This window comes from Peromyscus eremicus, chromosome 19, assembly GCF_949786415.1.
Source record: "Peromyscus eremicus chromosome 19, PerEre_H2_v1, whole genome shotgun sequence".
Classification (NCBI taxonomy): Eukaryota; Metazoa; Chordata; class Mammalia; order Rodentia; family Cricetidae; genus Peromyscus; species Peromyscus eremicus.
This window is the reverse complement of record NC_081435.1, coordinates 64,701,269-64,718,450: the sequence shown is the minus strand read 5'-3', so window position 1 is coordinate 64,718,450 and position 17,182 is coordinate 64,701,269. Positions and strand designations below refer to the sequence as shown.

General features: G+C 48.2%; 1 protein-coding gene across 1 annotated transcript in view; it reads right to left on the bottom strand.

Annotated features, from left to right (window-relative positions):
- The window catches only part of St8sia5 (ST8 alpha-N-acetyl-neuraminide alpha-2,8-sialyltransferase 5), a 70,862-nt gene that overhangs the window by 24,630 nt on the left and 29,050 nt on the right, over nucleotides 1-17,182 (bottom strand). The window contains exon 3 of the mRNA XM_059246610.1: nucleotides 5,580-5,672. Within this exon, the coding sequence (XP_059102593.1) occupies nucleotides 5,580-5,672 (93 nt within the window). The remainder of the gene's footprint in view (nucleotides 1-5,579; nucleotides 5,673-17,182) is intronic.

The following is a 17,182-nucleotide window of genomic DNA, read 5'->3' as shown; positions in this document are numbered from 1 at the left end:
AAAAAGGAAAAGATCTATTTAGTTCATAGTTTTAGAAACTGAAAGTTCCAGATCAGATGGTCCCATTAGCTTAGCCTCTGGAGAGGGCATCAAGTGATGTCACAGGACAAGGCAGAAAGCTTAAGAGAGTTAAGAGGCAGATTTAATCTTTTATAACAAGGTAATATCTGTGTGTGTGTGTGTGTGTGTGTGTGTGTGTGTGTGTGTGTGTGTGTGTGTGCGCGCGCGCGCGCGCGCGCGCGCGCGCACATTCAGATGCACAGGCATATGTGTGTGGAGACCAGAAGTCAGCTGTCTTCCTCAGTCACACTCCACCTCATTTTGGGGGACAGGGTCTCTCACTGGACCTGGAGCTCACCAATTCAGATAGATTAGTCAGTCCAAAGAGATCCAGGGAGCTTCCTGACCTGCCCCTCCAGCCCTGGGGTTACAGGTGCACACCACCACACCTAGCTCTTGTGAGTGCTGGACATGTGAACTAAGCCTTCATGCTTGTGTGGTGTTACCAATTGAGCCATCTCTCCAGCCCTGCAACCTAGTCTTGAGGAAAGTCACTCATTCTGTGAGACCATCTTTAATCACTTCTAAGGGTGACGCCCCCAATAATCTAATTGCCTCCCTCTAGGCCTCACTTCTTAAAGGTCCACCATCTCAAGTCTCTAGCACATAAACCCTTGGGTACAAACCACATCCAAACCATAGCACCCTTAAACTGAGGAAATGTGAAGAGGGGTTTGGGCCTGAGGGAAGGAGGTGGTGTTCTCACTTACCAAAGTTGAAGATCTATGAACATGGTTGGAGAGGGGGGATGATCCCCACCAACATGCGTACATTACCGAGGAGGGTAGTGGTGCAATACAGAAGAAACAGCTGAGAATCCAAGGGAATGATGCAACATGAATTGCTAAATAGTCTTATAAACAGAAAATCTGGAGCCAGATGTTGGGGTGAAAGCTGAAAGGTCAGAGAAGCAGAACAGCCAGCCACTAGCTTACCTCTACAAAATTCTCAGCCTCAAGAGAGAGACTTTCTGTTTACTCATGCTTTGTATACTTTTCTGTGCCCTTCCATCTTCCTTCCTTCCTGGTCCTGGGATTAAAGGCGTGTGCCACTATGCCTGGCTCTGTTCCCACTGTGGCCTTGAACTCACAGAGATCAGAATGGATCTCTGCCTCCAGAATGCTAGGATTAAAGGATTAACAGGCTACTACTGCCTGACCTCTATGTTTAATATAGTGGCTGGCTTTGTCCTCTGATCCCCAGGCAAGTTTTATTGGGGTACACAATATATCACCACAGAATGGAGCTAGGGTGAGAAGGCTGGGTTGGCCCTGGATTTTTAGTACTATAAGCTTTTGTGATTTACCTCATCACAATGATAATCTCGCTGCCCTCCCGTAGTTCCTCCTTGTCTTTCAGGGCCTATTGCTGCATTTGCTGTGTTAGCACTCCGTTCTCATCCGCTTTCTCCACCCACTTGTTCATTGCACAAGGACATGCTGAGTCCACACAGTGTCTGAGATTCCTGAGTTCAGGGCCTGACTTCACTGAGCCTTGGCCTGGCAGAATACACAGACTTTGGAAAGCCTTCTGGACCGGAGCTTCGAGAGGCATGAAGGACCTCCCAGTTCAGAGAGTAGGGCTTTCTGCCAGGGGCCATGGCCCCATGCTACTCTGTTTGGCCTCATTGCTGGACTCTGCACCAAGTCCAGGCCAGCAGGGTAGGGAAGGAAGCCAGGGAGGCTGGCACAGGACTTCTCAAGCGAAACCCCCATGTGGGTGTGAACATGGCAGCAACTGAAGGCTTAACTTTGAAAACAGAGATGGTCAAGGATCAGCAACTGACATTGTCATGACAATCAGAGTGATTCCCCTCATTTCAGACACTGTCAGGAAACAGGGCACTTTCCCTGTGGGGGATTTCTGGCTGGCTGATTTTTACCATTGATTTGAGAGATTTTTGGATCAAAATTACTCCTACAGGAATCACACATCTCCTTGTGTCCTCAGACAAAATGCCTGCTGACACTCTGTGTGCCTGAAGGGATATGTGTACATCCACCCAGCTGCCTCCATCCACAGATGGGATTTGACCTTTTCCCTATTATTTAGGTCAGTCCTGCTGTGATGCAAGTTGTGGGATGAGGCTGGAGCTCAGCAAAGTCCCAGAATGCCCAGATAATATCAGGACTACCTGTACTGAGACGCCAGCCTCTGAGCTCTCTGATCTCTCCCGTGGAGGACCCACAAACCCTTGGTGTGGGAATTCAGGAAGGGAGGCCTGGGGCTTGTTGTTCCCTGACACACCACAGATTCACACAATCGACACCCTGTGAATGACTTAGTATTGTCTTTACCCCTTCTTATACTTCCACAACTCAAGTCGCCAGACAGGACAGCTGTCATGGAAAGAACAGTCTAAGCCAGACTGACTAGCCTGGGGCCGCTGGGATTGCTGTTCATCCCAGGATTCCATCCTGAGGAACGAGACAGGCAGCCCCAAGATAGAGAACTAATACAACCACGGAAAGACGAAAACACCACCAAAAAAAAGAGCCCACGACCAGCGACAAGCATGGTCACGGGCACAGGGAAATCTGAGATTGCCCTTCACATCCCCGAAAATATTTGTCTGTAGGTTCAAAGCAAAGTGTCTTAGTAATTTCTCATCCAGTATCTAAATATCAGCTGTAATGGGAACTCTTATCAGCTGAATTGTGTCTCCCCAAAATTCATATGTTGAAGTCCTGACCTCAGTGTGACTGTATTTGGAGAAGTGATCTTTAGAGTCAAAACTAGTGGGGAATGAAGTCACTGGGGTGGACCCTGGTCCAGTACAACGTGTTCTTATAAGAAGAGAGTGAGATACAAGACACAGACTGTCACTGTGAAAGGATGACCTTGAGCAAGCCAGGAAGGGGGGCCCTATGACTCCTACCTTTCATCTTCCTGCCTCCAGAACAAGGAGGAAGAAATTGATTCATCTGGGGCTGAAGAGGTGACCTGGTGGTATAAGCACTTCCCATGCAAGTGTGAAGAGTGGAGTTCAGATCCCCAGAATCCACTTTAAGTGCTGGGTAGGCATGGTGGCCTACCTATACTGCCAGCCTCAGAAGGCTAAGACAGAGGATTCCTACCACACGCAGGCTAGCAAGACTAGCCATATCATTGAGTTCTGGGTTTGACTGAGAGACCCTGCCTCAATTAATAAGATGGAAAAGCAATGGAGGATGATTCTTGACATCAACACCTAGCCTCCAATGCACACACACACACACACACACACACACACACACACACACACACAAAGAAAAGAAAAAAGAAACTAAATGACTTGATAATGGAATTTTGTGGTGCTGGCCCCTGATGTAGGAATCAACAATATCATATAGAAAATTAGGTAAAAGCAGAAATAGTTTATGAAATAGATAGCAGGCATCAACTAGGGGGTTGGGTGGCACTGGCACTCAGTAGGCATGAGTACTCCACCATAGTCAGACATTTCTCTCCTGCCTGCCAGTTCCCGAATAACTACTCAGAGGCTTAATATTAATTATAAATGCTTGGCCAGTAGCTCAGGCTTATTATTAACTAGCTCTTACTTTTAAATTAACCCATAATTCTTATCTATGTTTAGCCACGTGGCTTGGTACCTTTTCTCAGTATGGCATTCTCATCTTGCTTTCTCTGTACCTGGCTGGTAACACCTGACTCTGCCCTTCCTCTTCCCAGCATTCTTAGTTTATTTGCCCCACCTATACTTCCTGCCTGGCTACTGGCCTATCCACATTTTCTTAAACCAATTCAAGTGACAAATCTTTACAGTGTACAAGAGGATTATTCCCTAGCACTCCACTCTCTTTCCTTTCATTCTTTTTCTATGGCAACAGCAGTTTTTCTTACACACAGACTCTGTGTCAATGAGCTTTCCACTGCTATAGTGTGCATGAGGTAATAACTTGGAGGTTAGCGGGCTGTGTTGAGGCAGCCTGCCATCCCAGGGAGCAGAAGGGAGAAGAAAGCTGCTGTGTTCATGACCAAGTAGAAAGGAAAAGAGACCAGGTTCCTACCAGCACCTTCAAGGGCCAGTCCCAATGACCTTGAGACCTCCCACATGGCCTTACCTCCTAAATATCCCACAGCTTCTCAATAGCATCACCATGAAAAACAGCCTTCAACACATAGACCTTTAGGAGACATGTAAGGTCCATAGCAGACTCCTAAGAAATAGCCTTCAACACATAGGCCTTTAGGAGACATGTAAGGTCCAAATTAGCAGATTCCACATGCAGCTGCTGGAATTCCCAAGAGTGAGGCCTGGATTATCTGTATAGGTTATGGCCCCATATTGATCAGATAACTGTGTCCTTTCTAGAGATGGATAGAGACTATCTCCTGTTGTCTGTTTTGCCCTGGGCTGAGCACATACCACTGTGGTCCCAGCTCTCAGAAAGTCCACAGCCCGGGGGGGGGGGGGAATCTGACATGAGTAACTCTTAGGAGACAAACTCTTAGGGTAACGGGGAACTTGACCTAGGGTGGGTGATGCCAGCCAAGGGTTTACTGCTAAGAAGTAGGTAATGCTGCCTCCATTTTATAAGTTAGGAAAGGCTCAGAGAATTTAAGTAATTTGCCTGGTAATTAGAGCTGGGCAAGACTCACAATCAGCTTTCAGTCCCAGGTCTGCCTGAACCCAAAGCTTATACTTTCTCCATGGCCCACACTACCTAGCTTCTAGCTGCTAGCCATGGTCAGAGTCCTTGGAATCATGTCAGGGGGCCATGAGTCCACAGAAGCATCCAACATTACCTCTGTATAAATTTTATTTTGTCCATGTCCAGATATAATTGTTTCTAAATAAATTCAGACCCTGACATAACTACTATCATCCAGATCCCTCTAGGTAGGTCTGCTGGATTCCTGGGAGTCATAACAAGAGAATATCCAGCTATGAGGCTCAGGCCTTCCTTCCATTGGCTGTAGGAACACTGTGGGTGATGGACTGTGGAATGAGATGGAGTAGGGGGTGCTCCTTTGCCGTTTCTATAAAGGTGTATTGAAGGAATCTCCACACAGAGCTGTTGTTATGCACTGATGATCTAGAAGGATATACTGGGCTTTCAGGAACTAGAACTTGATGTCTGTGTGAGAGAGATGTCACCACATACCATTTGCAAAACTTGGATTTTGTATCACTTAAATAATTAACAAATCAAAACTTTCAAAGAAATTAAAATTGTAAATGACAACATCAAGTGGACAAGGCTTAACCCAACAGTACAAAATGCTGAATTTCAGGTCAGGCACTCCTGGGCCTCTTGGATTTCTACTCAACAGGAGCCCTGCAATGATAATTGAGGAGGCTGGTAACTGAGCTGAGGACTTTCACACCCAGTCAGCAGAGGCAACCTGGCAAACCTGGTCTTTGCTATAAAACAGCTCCCAGGGCTTTCTAACGCCAGCAAAAGATCTAATTCCCAGGTTATGACATCTACCTTGTGTTTCTTGTTTCCTTAGGTTCTGGGGTCTACCCACCCACCCCACCTCCACATGCCCACTCCTAGCCCAGGCACACTCACATGGACAGCACCTTCACCTCCAGGATCTCCTGCCTCAGCTCCAGGCATCTCGTGGAGTTAAATTCTAAAGGCCCCTTGTAAAATTCAAAGTACCTGAGAACCAACAGAGACAAAAATTATACAGAGAAACAGACCGGCTTTTCTAGAACCTGCCAAGGGTCCTTCTGAGAGAAGGAGCTCATCCTAGTCCAACAAATAAAGCAAACCAACCCACCCCATCACAGGACCCAGGAGGAGGCTGGCTCTAGGTAGGAGCAACCATACTGTACTATAAGCATGTAGAGGAACAAAGCCCACTTTAGCCAACATTGAAAGGCAGGCAAAGGTTTCATTGCAAGGCTGTGCGGGATGTGACAGGGGCAGGCTTTGTGTGCTCTGATCAGATAGAGCGGGAGATTGGCAGCACCCAGCAGCCAATCTGGGAGGCAAGCAGTGAGTTGTCCCATCCTTTCCTGTCCCTTTTGCCTTTCTCTCACTCTTAGGACAATGTCCTACAACACAGCCCCAGGCATAGTTGAGATTGCCACAGAGCATTTCCATTCCCATCTGCTCCCTTAGTGCTCATGCTCATACAGTGCTGTCTCTGAGACATGGCTACTCTTGCCCCATCTGCTTACCAAAACAGCTGGTGTACCCACAACCCTGGAGTAAAGTGTCACCTTCCTGGGCCAAAGCCAGGTGATCCTTTCCTAATGGGCCTCTCCCACTCCCAAGGTGGTTCTGCAGCTGGAGCATATGGAACCAGGAGTGTGGGGTCCTAAGACTGCCTAGGTCATGAATCAAGAAGACTGTAGGGCCTGCACACTAATCGTGGGGTCAGTGGTCTCTTGACAAGTAACCCTCAAGAACCAAAAGTGGAAGAGGCACCTAGAGCCATCACAGAGCCAGAACCAAGTGCTGGGAATTTAGGAGCTTGTCTCAGCAGTGGTTACCACACAGGCACCCCATTGCCAAGCCAATGCTACAGACATGAGTGTGCTGATTTAAAAATCATAAAACATGGGCTGGAGAGTATACTGCTTGCCTAACATGCTCAAGGCCACAAAAATAAATAAAAAATGTTCTGTACAATCAATTGTCTCCTATTTCCAAACTCAATTGGCTCTGTATCTTTATGTCATGAAAGAATTAGGCAGCGTTCCTAAGAACTGGGAATTGAGGATCTCCGTAATATCAAACTCACTCTCCCTCTGTTTCCCTCTTGCTTCTGAACTCCTTTCTCTGTCTCTCTCACTCAGCAAACTCAGGTTCAGAACCTAGGTCAAAGGCCTAGACCTTTGGGAGCTCTCATGTGGTACTTACCCCTGGGCTCTACACTCTGTAACTTAATTAGAACAAATAATATCATATTATCATAATCTACCTCTTGTCTATGGCCCTTCCAAATGAGGAGCATCTCAAATGCAGGGATTATGTCCTTGTTATTTCTCTACCATCTGAACTACAGAAACAGGCATGCTAGAGACCACATTTCCCAGACTCCTTTGAGGCTAAGGCCCTGGAAACAACTTAGGTCCAACCAATCAGAAACACATTCACGAGACCAATTCCAAGCTGCTCCTTGAAAAGCATGAAAAGGAACCTGGGGCAGACAGAGGTGGCATGATTCTCAAAAAAACCTGGTCATGGCAATAGCTTGTATGATGGCATTTCACAATGCCATTGCTCAGTGTGATGGCTGTTCTTGGTTGTCAACCTGACTACATCTGGAATTAACTAAAATCCAAGTGGCCGAGTATACCCGTGAGAGACTTTTCTTAATCACATCATTTGAGGTGGGAAGATTCACTTTCAGTCTGGATCTTCTGAGGTGGGAATATCCACCTTTAATCTGGACCACACCTTCTGGTGTGTCTTAGTCACTGTTCTACTGCTGTGAGGAGACACTATGACCAAGGCAGCTCATAAAATACAGCGTTTAATTGGGAACTTGCTTACACTTTCAGAGGTTTAGTTCATTATCATCATGGTGGGGAGCATGCAAGCAGTTGCTGGAGCAGTAGCTGAGAGCTACATCCTGATCCATAGGTAGAGAGAGAGAGAGAGACTGAATCTGGGCTTGGCATGAGATTTGGAAACCTCAAAGCCCACCCCAGCAACACACTTCTTCCAACAAGGCCGTGCCTCCTAATTTTTTCCAATAGTGTCATTTCCTGGTGACAAAGCACTCAAATATATGAGCCTATGAGGGAACAACCACCACAAAAGCCCATGCCAAGCCCAGAGTCTGTCTCTGACTCTCTCTGTCTCTCTCTCTACCTATGGATCAGGTTGTAGTTCTCAGCTACTGCTTCAGTGGCTCTCTGCACACCACCATGCTCCCCACCATGATTATAATGGACTAAATCCAATTAAATGCTTTCTTTTATAAGAGATGCCCTGGTCATAGAGCCTCTTCAAAGCAATAGAACAGTGATTAAGACAGAAAGAAATTCGTACCAGGAGTGGGGTATTGCTGTGACAAGCCTGACCATGATGTTTGTCGTAGGAATATGGAGGATTTGGATGACTGGAGTAGAAAAGCTATTGAACGCTTTAAGTGGGGTTTACTGGGCCATCCTAGTAGGAACATGGATGATAGTGGTGCTGAGAGTGATATAGATTATGATGGTTGGGCTCAAGAGGTTTCAGAAGATAATAGTATTAGTAAATGGCCTAGAAACTGTTCTTGTGATATTTTGGAGAAGAATGTGGCTGCTTTCTGCCCGTGTTCAAAAATATCTGCCTGAGGTTAAATTGAAGAGTTTGGGATTAATGGAAGTGGCAAAGTAGATTTCAAGGTAGCCTAGTATTGTGTTGTGTAGTTATTGGTAATCACTCTTATGCAGGTCTATAATGAAAAGTAGCAAGCCAGCAAGAAGCACCCCTTCATGGCCTCTGTATCAGCTCCTTGCCTCCAGGTTCCAGCCATGCTTGAATTCCTGTCCTGACTTCCTTCAGTGATGAACTACAATGTGGAAGTAGAAACCAAATAAATCATTTCCCCAGTTTGCTTTTGGTCATGGTGTTCTCTCTCTCTCTCTCTCTCTCTCTCTCTCTCTCTCTCTCTCTCTCTCCCTTTCTTTCTTTTGGTTTTGTTTTATTTTGTTTTTTGTTTGCTTTGATGTTTATTTTTTATGAAACAAGGTTTCTCTGTGTCCTGGAACTCACTCTGTAGACCAGGCTGGCCTTGAAATCAGAGATCTGCCTGCCTCTGCCTCCTGAGTGCTGGGACTTAAGGCACCACCACCCAGCACTTGGTGTTTCATCATAACAATGGTAACCCTAACTAGGACCTGGTGTGTGGATCTGCTAAAGGGTGTGGAAGAAAGAAGCTTTTCATCTCTGCCTGCTTGCCCTTTCTCTCACAGGCAGTCCATTCCTTCACTAGCCTTAGAGTCCACTTCTTCATGATTCTGATGTGTACTGAAGAGCAGCTAAGACATCCAGTCTCATGGACTGAATAACCACTGGATTCTTGGACTGTTCATCGGTAGACAGTCATTGTTGGACTAGCTGGATCACAGCTTGTAAGCCACTCTAAGAAATCCCCTTTTATATTTTCTATATATTCATTTTTCACTATACTCATTCTGTATTTCATTGTTCCACTAGATAACCCTGACTAATTCAGCCACTTACTCACTTTTCTCAAAGATTCTGAGCTGGGAGTGCCCTTAAGAAATCCCTTTCTCCTGTAAGTACCTGACAAGCATTCTGTTATCTGCAACTAAGAACAAGGGGCCAGCTTGGGGCCACCAGACAAGCCCATGACCTTGGCTCTGACTCATGTAGTTTTCCAGTCACAGTGGAAAGTAAGGTCTGATGTCTTGCAACAAGCAGTCTCGTTTGCAACCAGACCCTGCAGGTGTCAGCTAAGCACTGGAACCGAGGGTTGGGTGAAGTCACCATCCTCGACTGCTGCTCAGAAAAACTCCAGATACAAATGTTGTCAAGATAATTAAGTCTAGACCAGCAGTTCTCAACCTGTGGGTGATGACTCATTTGGGGGTCTGATATCGGATTATCAGATACCCTGCATATCAGATTATTTACATTATGATTCTTAACAGTAGCAAAATTACAGTTATGAAGTAGTAACAAAATAATTTTATGGTTGGGGGGGTCACCACAACATGAAGACCCCTATTAAAGGGTTGCAGCTTTAGGAAGGTTGGAAACCACTGCTCTAGAGTCTTCAGGGAGCTGGAGACTTGTAGACACGACTCCTGTGTTTACAGGCCACTGGGAAACTTCTTTCTGCCTCTTTTCTCTCCTAGTTTGAACTAAGGCAGCATCTTACATCTGACCAGTCAGCCTCCCCTCTCCTCCACCCAACCATCCTTCCTTTTCCACTCCAGCCTTTATCTTTCTCCTGAATCTCCAAAATCACTCATACAGGCAACCAAGCAATTCTAAATGATCTTGTGCCATGTGTCTAGGGGTTCTTAGGTTGAGAGGTTTTCAGAGCTGGGCTCATATCCTTTATTAGCCACTGCTATAATCTGAGTGCTTGTGGCCCTCCAGAATCCATACATTGAAATCCCAAACCCTGAGATGAAGGGATTAGGAGGCAATAGGATCAGATGAGTTGTTTTTTCCATCCTATATTTATAAGGTAGAGCTCTTGTAAAATTCCTTATAAAACAGAACTGAGAGGATACTTTGTCCCCTCTACCATGAGGATATGAGGAGCAGGCATGTCTATGAACCAGGAAGCAGATCTTCCTTTGAAATATGGACTCTCAGTCAAATCTCGAGAAATAAATTTCCATTGTTTATAAGCACCCCAGTCTCTGTATTCTCTTTCAGTAGCGTGAATGAACCAAGATAGCCATTTTAGCCTTGTCATTTCCAGCCTTAGCCTCCAGTCTGTAAAGGCTGAATGCTGCGTGAGCCACAACCATGACACTGCTGACATTTCCGGGAAAGTGTAACACACGGGAAGCGGAAGAAGTAGTCGTCCCCACTGCCCTGCCATTGAAGGGCAAGTGCTGCCAGCAGATGCCACCGGGGGACCCAGGGAGGGTGACACTTGCTTCTCTCCGCTCAGCTGGTCGATAGCAGAGCTGAGTCAGGGATGAATAACGCAGAAGTTTCTCTGCCATCTGTTCTAGTGACGCTGCCTTCTGCTGAGCTTACTAAACCTCCTTCCGCCTCCCCATGGCTGCAGCCCATGCCAAGTCCTGCCTGGGTGTTAGATGTCCTTGATCACCCTGCCTCGGCTAAGCACTACAGGTATGCAGACTGTGTTGCTGTTGGGCATGGCAGCACACCCCTCTAATCCTAGCATGTGGGAGGCAGAGGGAGGCTGATCTCTGTGAGTTCCAGGCCAGCCAAGGCTACAGAGTGAGATCCTATCTCAAAAACCAAAAATAATGTTTCTGAGGCCTTGATCCCTGGGCCCTGCCCACCCTACAGGGAGTGTCCCTTCCATGGTTCCTAGAGACTGTGACAGACTAGCCTAGGAGTGCCTCTGCCATGGCACTCAACCAAAACAGCCATTCCTTCCTTCTCCAGCTTCCACACTCTGTGCCGTCATTCCTTGGCCTAACCACCCTAGGGCCAGGTATAGGCAACCTTGACCAGTCCCTATACCATAGAACCTGAAGAAAATATTCCAGCAGGCTAATTCTAAAACTACATACCCTGTCATGCCAGTTCCTCGGGCCACTTGTCCACACTGCCACCATGTTTCTGCTGCCTCCTAACTGGCCTGGAGCTTCTTCTCATCAGCCCAGCGTGGTGAGCTGCGCCCTTGTTTCCAGGAACTAGTGAGTATAAAACCCCTTCCCTCCTGACAGGCATTTGCATATTTATATCTTACCATTTCTGATGAACACAAATCCTAGGCCCCTGAAACACCCTTGGCCAATCATCAAGCTGCTTGCCGACTGTATCGGAAGCCGCCGCTTTGCAGCCAGGAAAAGGAAATCAGCGATCCCTGCTTCTTTCTCCCGCCCATGCTGGGCTTTGCTCTTGGGTGCGGACTCTTCCTGCCTAATCTCTACCAATGACACGTTTGATGACACAGCATTTCAGGGAGCACTGCCACACTGGGAACTCCAAGATTCTGCCTGTGGCGGGAAGTCTGAAGGGTGCATCTGGAGGAAGCTGTGCAAACTGGGAGTGCTCTGAATCCACAGAAGGGATGCTCGCATCCTTTTGTGTGGGGGAAGAACCCCACATGAGAGTGACAGGTGTAACATGCAAGAACAAACCGTGACCTGCAGAAAGAATTACGCATGTGCGTGAGAGTGCCTAGGGGAGGGATGGCCTGTGATGAGATGCTACTGAGACCTCTCAGAGTCATGGGATGGGGATAACTTTCAAATTGCCTTTTCTGTGTTGTTTCCTGCAATGGAGTTAGGAGTCTTTTGCTACTGAAAAATTGCTGACGTATGTTCTTTGCTTTTAAATTACAGACCTCCCTATAAATACCTCCGACTTCACGTGTGCGTGGGGAATCTGACCAAAGCGTCCCTCCGCCTTCTCAAAGTCCCCAGGCTTTGTAAGCTAGTGAGTCACCGGCTCTTCTTTCCATTCTGGAAACACTATCTCTACTCAGCTCAAAGGAGAGGGACCTGGCACCACAATTGGCATCTACAGGTATAAATAGCCTAAGGGCCGTGTCAGAAACCTAGCTCCTCTCCAACACCATTTGACTTCCAAAAGTCAGATCCAAAGCTGGCTCCAGGCTGCGTCCATCCTGTCTCTGTTCCTGTGCCCTCAGGGACCTTGTGGGATGGTCAGCTCTAACTGCCTGGTCATCAGGTGACAATCTCCGTTATAAGAAGACAAAGGCTGGAGGGTCCTGGTGGCTGGGTGTGGCTTTTCTTCTCTCACCCACAGGAGGGCTCCAGCTTTGCGTGCTGAGGCCCCTCTCAGCAGGTCGGAACTGGCCAGCTGAGAGGCCACACTGGGCCACTAATCTGCTCCACCCAGCCTTTCCTTATGAGCCCATCCACAAAGGCTCCCTTGTTTATTCTCTCCTCAGTCTGTCCAGGGCTGCATCCCCTTCCCAGGGTGTCGGGATAGTCACAAAACTCTAGGCCCAGGTAACCAATGGTTACCAGGTAACCAATGCTTAGGTGTGAGATGGGGGCCACAGCATTCTCTTTGTAATCATGTGCCACTCAACTGCAGACACTAATGGTATCTAAGAACCCAGAATCCCCAGGAGGTTCCCTGTGTCATATCAGAATGCAGTTGGTAGGGGCAGGGGCAGGAGGAAGGAAGGGAAGCTGCCACAGACTGTCAGTCTGGACCCTTTTGTTCTGTCGGGCCTGAGGCATTCTGAGAGAACTGCGGTGTGATTCCACCCTACTAGAAACACTGCTAGTCCATGTGGCACCTCTGTGCAAACAAAACTAGAAAGCCCTCCAACCCCATTAGTTAAGCCACAGGCCAGCAACATGGCTCACTGGAGTGACGGTGGGCTGGGTTTCAGCCCCACCTGATTTCCATCCTGCCCAGCTGTGTGAGGCAGCCTGCCCCTAGACCCTTAGACTGTCTTGCTTCATTCTCTTAGCAGCTCAATGAGACATGCTTGAAATTCAGGCTGCAATCAGTGAGGCCGTTTTCCCAAGGTCATCTGGCTAGTAAATTATACCAGAAAAAAAAAAAAAAAAAAACCTCAGGCTTCTGGGCACCCAAGGTCTTCATCACTTCGGTGCATTCCTTTTCCCAACTCTGACAGCCATGGCTCCCCGGGGGCTTTGTCAGTAAGCAGCCCCCTTCTCTCCCAAAGGTGACAGCCCCTTCAGCAAGATCTGCGCTATTTCCAGCACACGAGCAGTTGCTGTTTGGAGCCAGCACACACCCCATCAGCAAACGTGCAGAAAGCAGTCGGAAGGATGCAGCTTGACAAGTACCAGGGCCCTAAGTGTCTTCCTGGACAGGTGCAGAGGGACACAGGGCTCCCTACTACCAGCCACCAAAGGCCGCAGCTGCCAGGAGGGGTCATTGCAGAGGCCCTCCATGTCTGCTCAGCAATCTTGGACTTAACCTGCTCTCTATGGGATGTGATTTCCCTTTGCCAAGAATCACCAGAGCTAAAAAAAAAAAAAAAAAAAAAAAGGTCTCAAGACTAAAAAGCAGCAGGCCTGGTGATGTGGCTCTGGTGGCAAGAACTTATAAATCCAACCACTGGGGAGGCTGAAGCAGGAGGATCACAAGTTCAAGGCCAGCCTAGGAAACTTAGGAAGATTCTATCTCAAAATTTAAAAAAAAATTAAGAATATACAATAAAAGAAGGCTGTGAATATAATTCAGTAGTTGAGGATTAGACTTACCTGTGCAAAGCCCTAAATTTAACTCCTAATACTGCAAAATAATAAATAGCAAGTTAAGAAGTTAATGAAATAAAAGCTTGCGATTCTAAATGCAGCTCTGGATAGTCCTGTGGTCAGTCTGCTCTCCCACACTCTCTCCAAAGTCTGGGCTGTCATTTCTGCCATTGGCTGGGGTCTGGGTAGGTCAATACCTCCCCAGGAGCAATAGCAAATTCAGAGACTTCACTCTCACTTGCCCAGCCACAGGGCCTCGATCTGGTGGCCAGCACACTCCCTGCAAGGTGACCCTTTCTACAGCAGCCCAGGGAACCCGGAGAGCACCCCGGTAAGGTCCAGCTTAGCCCTGGATGCTCAGCATGCCCAACCAGCACTGGTTGGGGAATTACTGACCCTACTGGGCTTCGGCCACCACCCCTAGTGCTAAGCCCAGAGCAACACCACAGTCACCTCCTCCTTCTTCATCTCCCTTCAAATCTCTGCATTGGTAGTGGCCCCGGTCTCCACCTCAGCATAAGCTATAATTTGTTCTGCCTGACTCATTGATGCCCAACTCTGGGTCAGGGCTGCTCTTTTCCTTTATGTCTTTCTAGTTACTTCTAGCACAGGTCTACCTGGTCACCTTCCTGCCATCCCTTCTTTGTGCCAAAGTCCCCGGGCATATCCCCACCTACCCTAGACGATGACTTCCAATGATTCCTCATGGCCTGCCTGTGCCCCTCAGTGTTGGGGAGGGCTTTTCTCTTCCATTCACTGGAGGTTGGTTGAGCTCCACAGTGTGCCAGGCTATCTCACCCCTACCAGTGAGCAGCTAACCAGGCAGAGTCCCCTGCCTCATGGAAATTCTCAACACAGTGGCAACTAAGGCTGAGTGAGTGCTACAAACACAAAGCAGGTTTGAGCCTGGAGGGAATCTGAGAACAGTGGGCCAGTGAAGGCCTCTCCAGACAGGGATGCTGTGGGGTGTTTTGTATGCTGTAAAAATGTGTTGCTGTGATTGATTGATAAATAAAACGCTGATTGTCCAGTAGCCAGGCAGGAAGTATAGGTGGGACAAACAGAGAGGAGAATGCTGGGAAGAGGAAGGCTGAGGCAGGGAGATGCTGCCAGCTGCCGCGATGAGGAGCAGGATGTAAAGTACCGGTAAGCCACGAGCCACATGGCAACTTATGTATTAATAGAAATGGGTTAATTTAAGATAGAAGAACTAGATAACAAAAAGCCTGAGCCATTAGGCCAAACAGTTTAAATAATATAAGCGTCTGTGTGTTTATTTTATAAGTGGGCTGCGGGAGTGCCGGGGCTTGGCAGGACCCAGAGAGAAACTCTCCAGCTACACAGGGAACATGGGGAGGGTGCAGCCCTAGCTAGGCACATGTACAGCCAGCAGGAACAGCCAGCAAGAGCCGGGCCAGCTGCAGACATAGCAGCAGCCGAGGGGCTGGGACAGGGTGGAAGCATCAGAAAGGCTGGGTCATGGGGCCACCCTGCTGGACAGGAGCTTGAAAAGCATGTAAGCAGGGACCAACACAATCTGACTTAACCGTTCACGCTGGCTGCTGAGGGGGTTCTGAGAGGAGGAGACAGTGCATGGTACCGAGAGGCTGCAAGCGAGGGAGGGGAGACAAACCCAAGCAGCAGTGCAGAGATGAGCCCTACAGAACTGTGCTGGTGGCTGAGAGTCAGCACTTGAAAGAGCGAGATCTACAGTAACCTCTGGGCCTTCCTCTTCTCCCAGGAGTCGTGAGCCGTAAAATGACATGGGAGAATGAACGGGTTTGGGTGTGAATGGCAAGGTGAGCGGCCACGGAACGCCTGCTGGGACCTTCCAACATCAAAGGGAGCTAACGTGTAAGAGTCAGCCACAGACAGGACACCCGGAGCAGAGGACAAAACACGTACTCCAGAATCAAAGGACAAGGAGACTCCATGAGCCCTTAGAGAAAGCAGGAATGGGGGACAGGCCTGGGGTTAGTCCTGTTCACATGGTAGCAGCATGAGAAGAAAGGCGTGTGAGAAAAAAGAAAACCAGGACATAGAGCCCAGGGACCAAGAGCCTTTCCAGGGCACAAGGAGTAGCTCCACCCAGTGCTGATGAGGTCAAGAAAGAAGGGAAGGTGCCACTGATCTGGCCACTTGGAGGTCACCAGTGACCTTGACAATAACAGGTAACACTTCATGGGCATGGGTTGAGGCGAGACTGGAGGTGGGTGGTGTTAGCAATGGTGACTATGAAATCTTGATGAGAAGTGGAACTGGGGGATGTCGAAGACTGGGTCCCAGGGCAGGGGAGAAGAGGAAATGACATGCTTTCCAACACACTGGGGGGAGCTGAAGGGTGGATGGATGGACATTAGTGCTCTGTGAAGTGCAGAAAAGCAACCCCAAGATCCCAGTTGAGCACCTGGGAAAGGTTGACACTCAGTGTGAGGAAGCACTTCCAACAAGGAGGCCCTAGGTAAAGGATGGCCTCTAGTCAGTTTTGTGAGCCCCATCATTTACTATCCAATGGCAGTCTTGGTGTCCATCAAATTAGGAGAATGTGCAGCTTCTAGGTGAAGCTATAACTTTTAACTTTTGCCCCCTGATTTGAGTATCAAGTAGACATGGGCTTCCTGGCCCAATCCCAGCCTCCTTTTCTTTTCAGTCTCCATTTCTTTCTGTCCTCCTGCCTTTGCCAAGTCCTGGTGTGAAGTTCTCGGAGACATTGGAGCAGGCAAGAAGTGCAAAACCACGAGGGAGGAGAGAGGGAGAGAGGGTGGTGAAGGAGGAGGAGGAACAGGGTGCCTGGGCACCGCCTGGTGCGGTGAAGAGCCACTTCAGAAGAAGGGGTTGTTCCTGACCCGGCCCTGTTTGGCCTGCTACAGAATAAGATGATCACTAACATTATGAGTTTTGTGATGGAGAGCCACAGGGTAGCTGTGGGGAAATGTGAAGATGGGGAACAAGTGTCAAGCTGGTCTCCCCAATGGTAGGGTTTGGGGATACCTGTGGGATAAACAGGAGGGTGGTCAAAGGTGTGGGGAGAGGAGAGATGAGCAGTAGTCCACACATGTGCAATCTAGCCTCATGGCCCTTCATAGGATGGATGTTTAGGAAACCGTAGTTTGCCATGATCTGTGGGGGGAGTTTTGGCTTTCTAACACCAAGAGATCACCCACTGGGCACCTGGGTGGGCTGCAGTGGAAAGCCAGTTTTTGTGTTGACAAAAGCAATTTACAAGACCCACATGTCCCGGGCATCCGCTCCAGCAAAGCCAGCAGGAGACTGATGGCATATGCTTGGCTCCACCACCTCCAAACTACGTGAGTTTTGAAGTCAATCAAAAGCCAG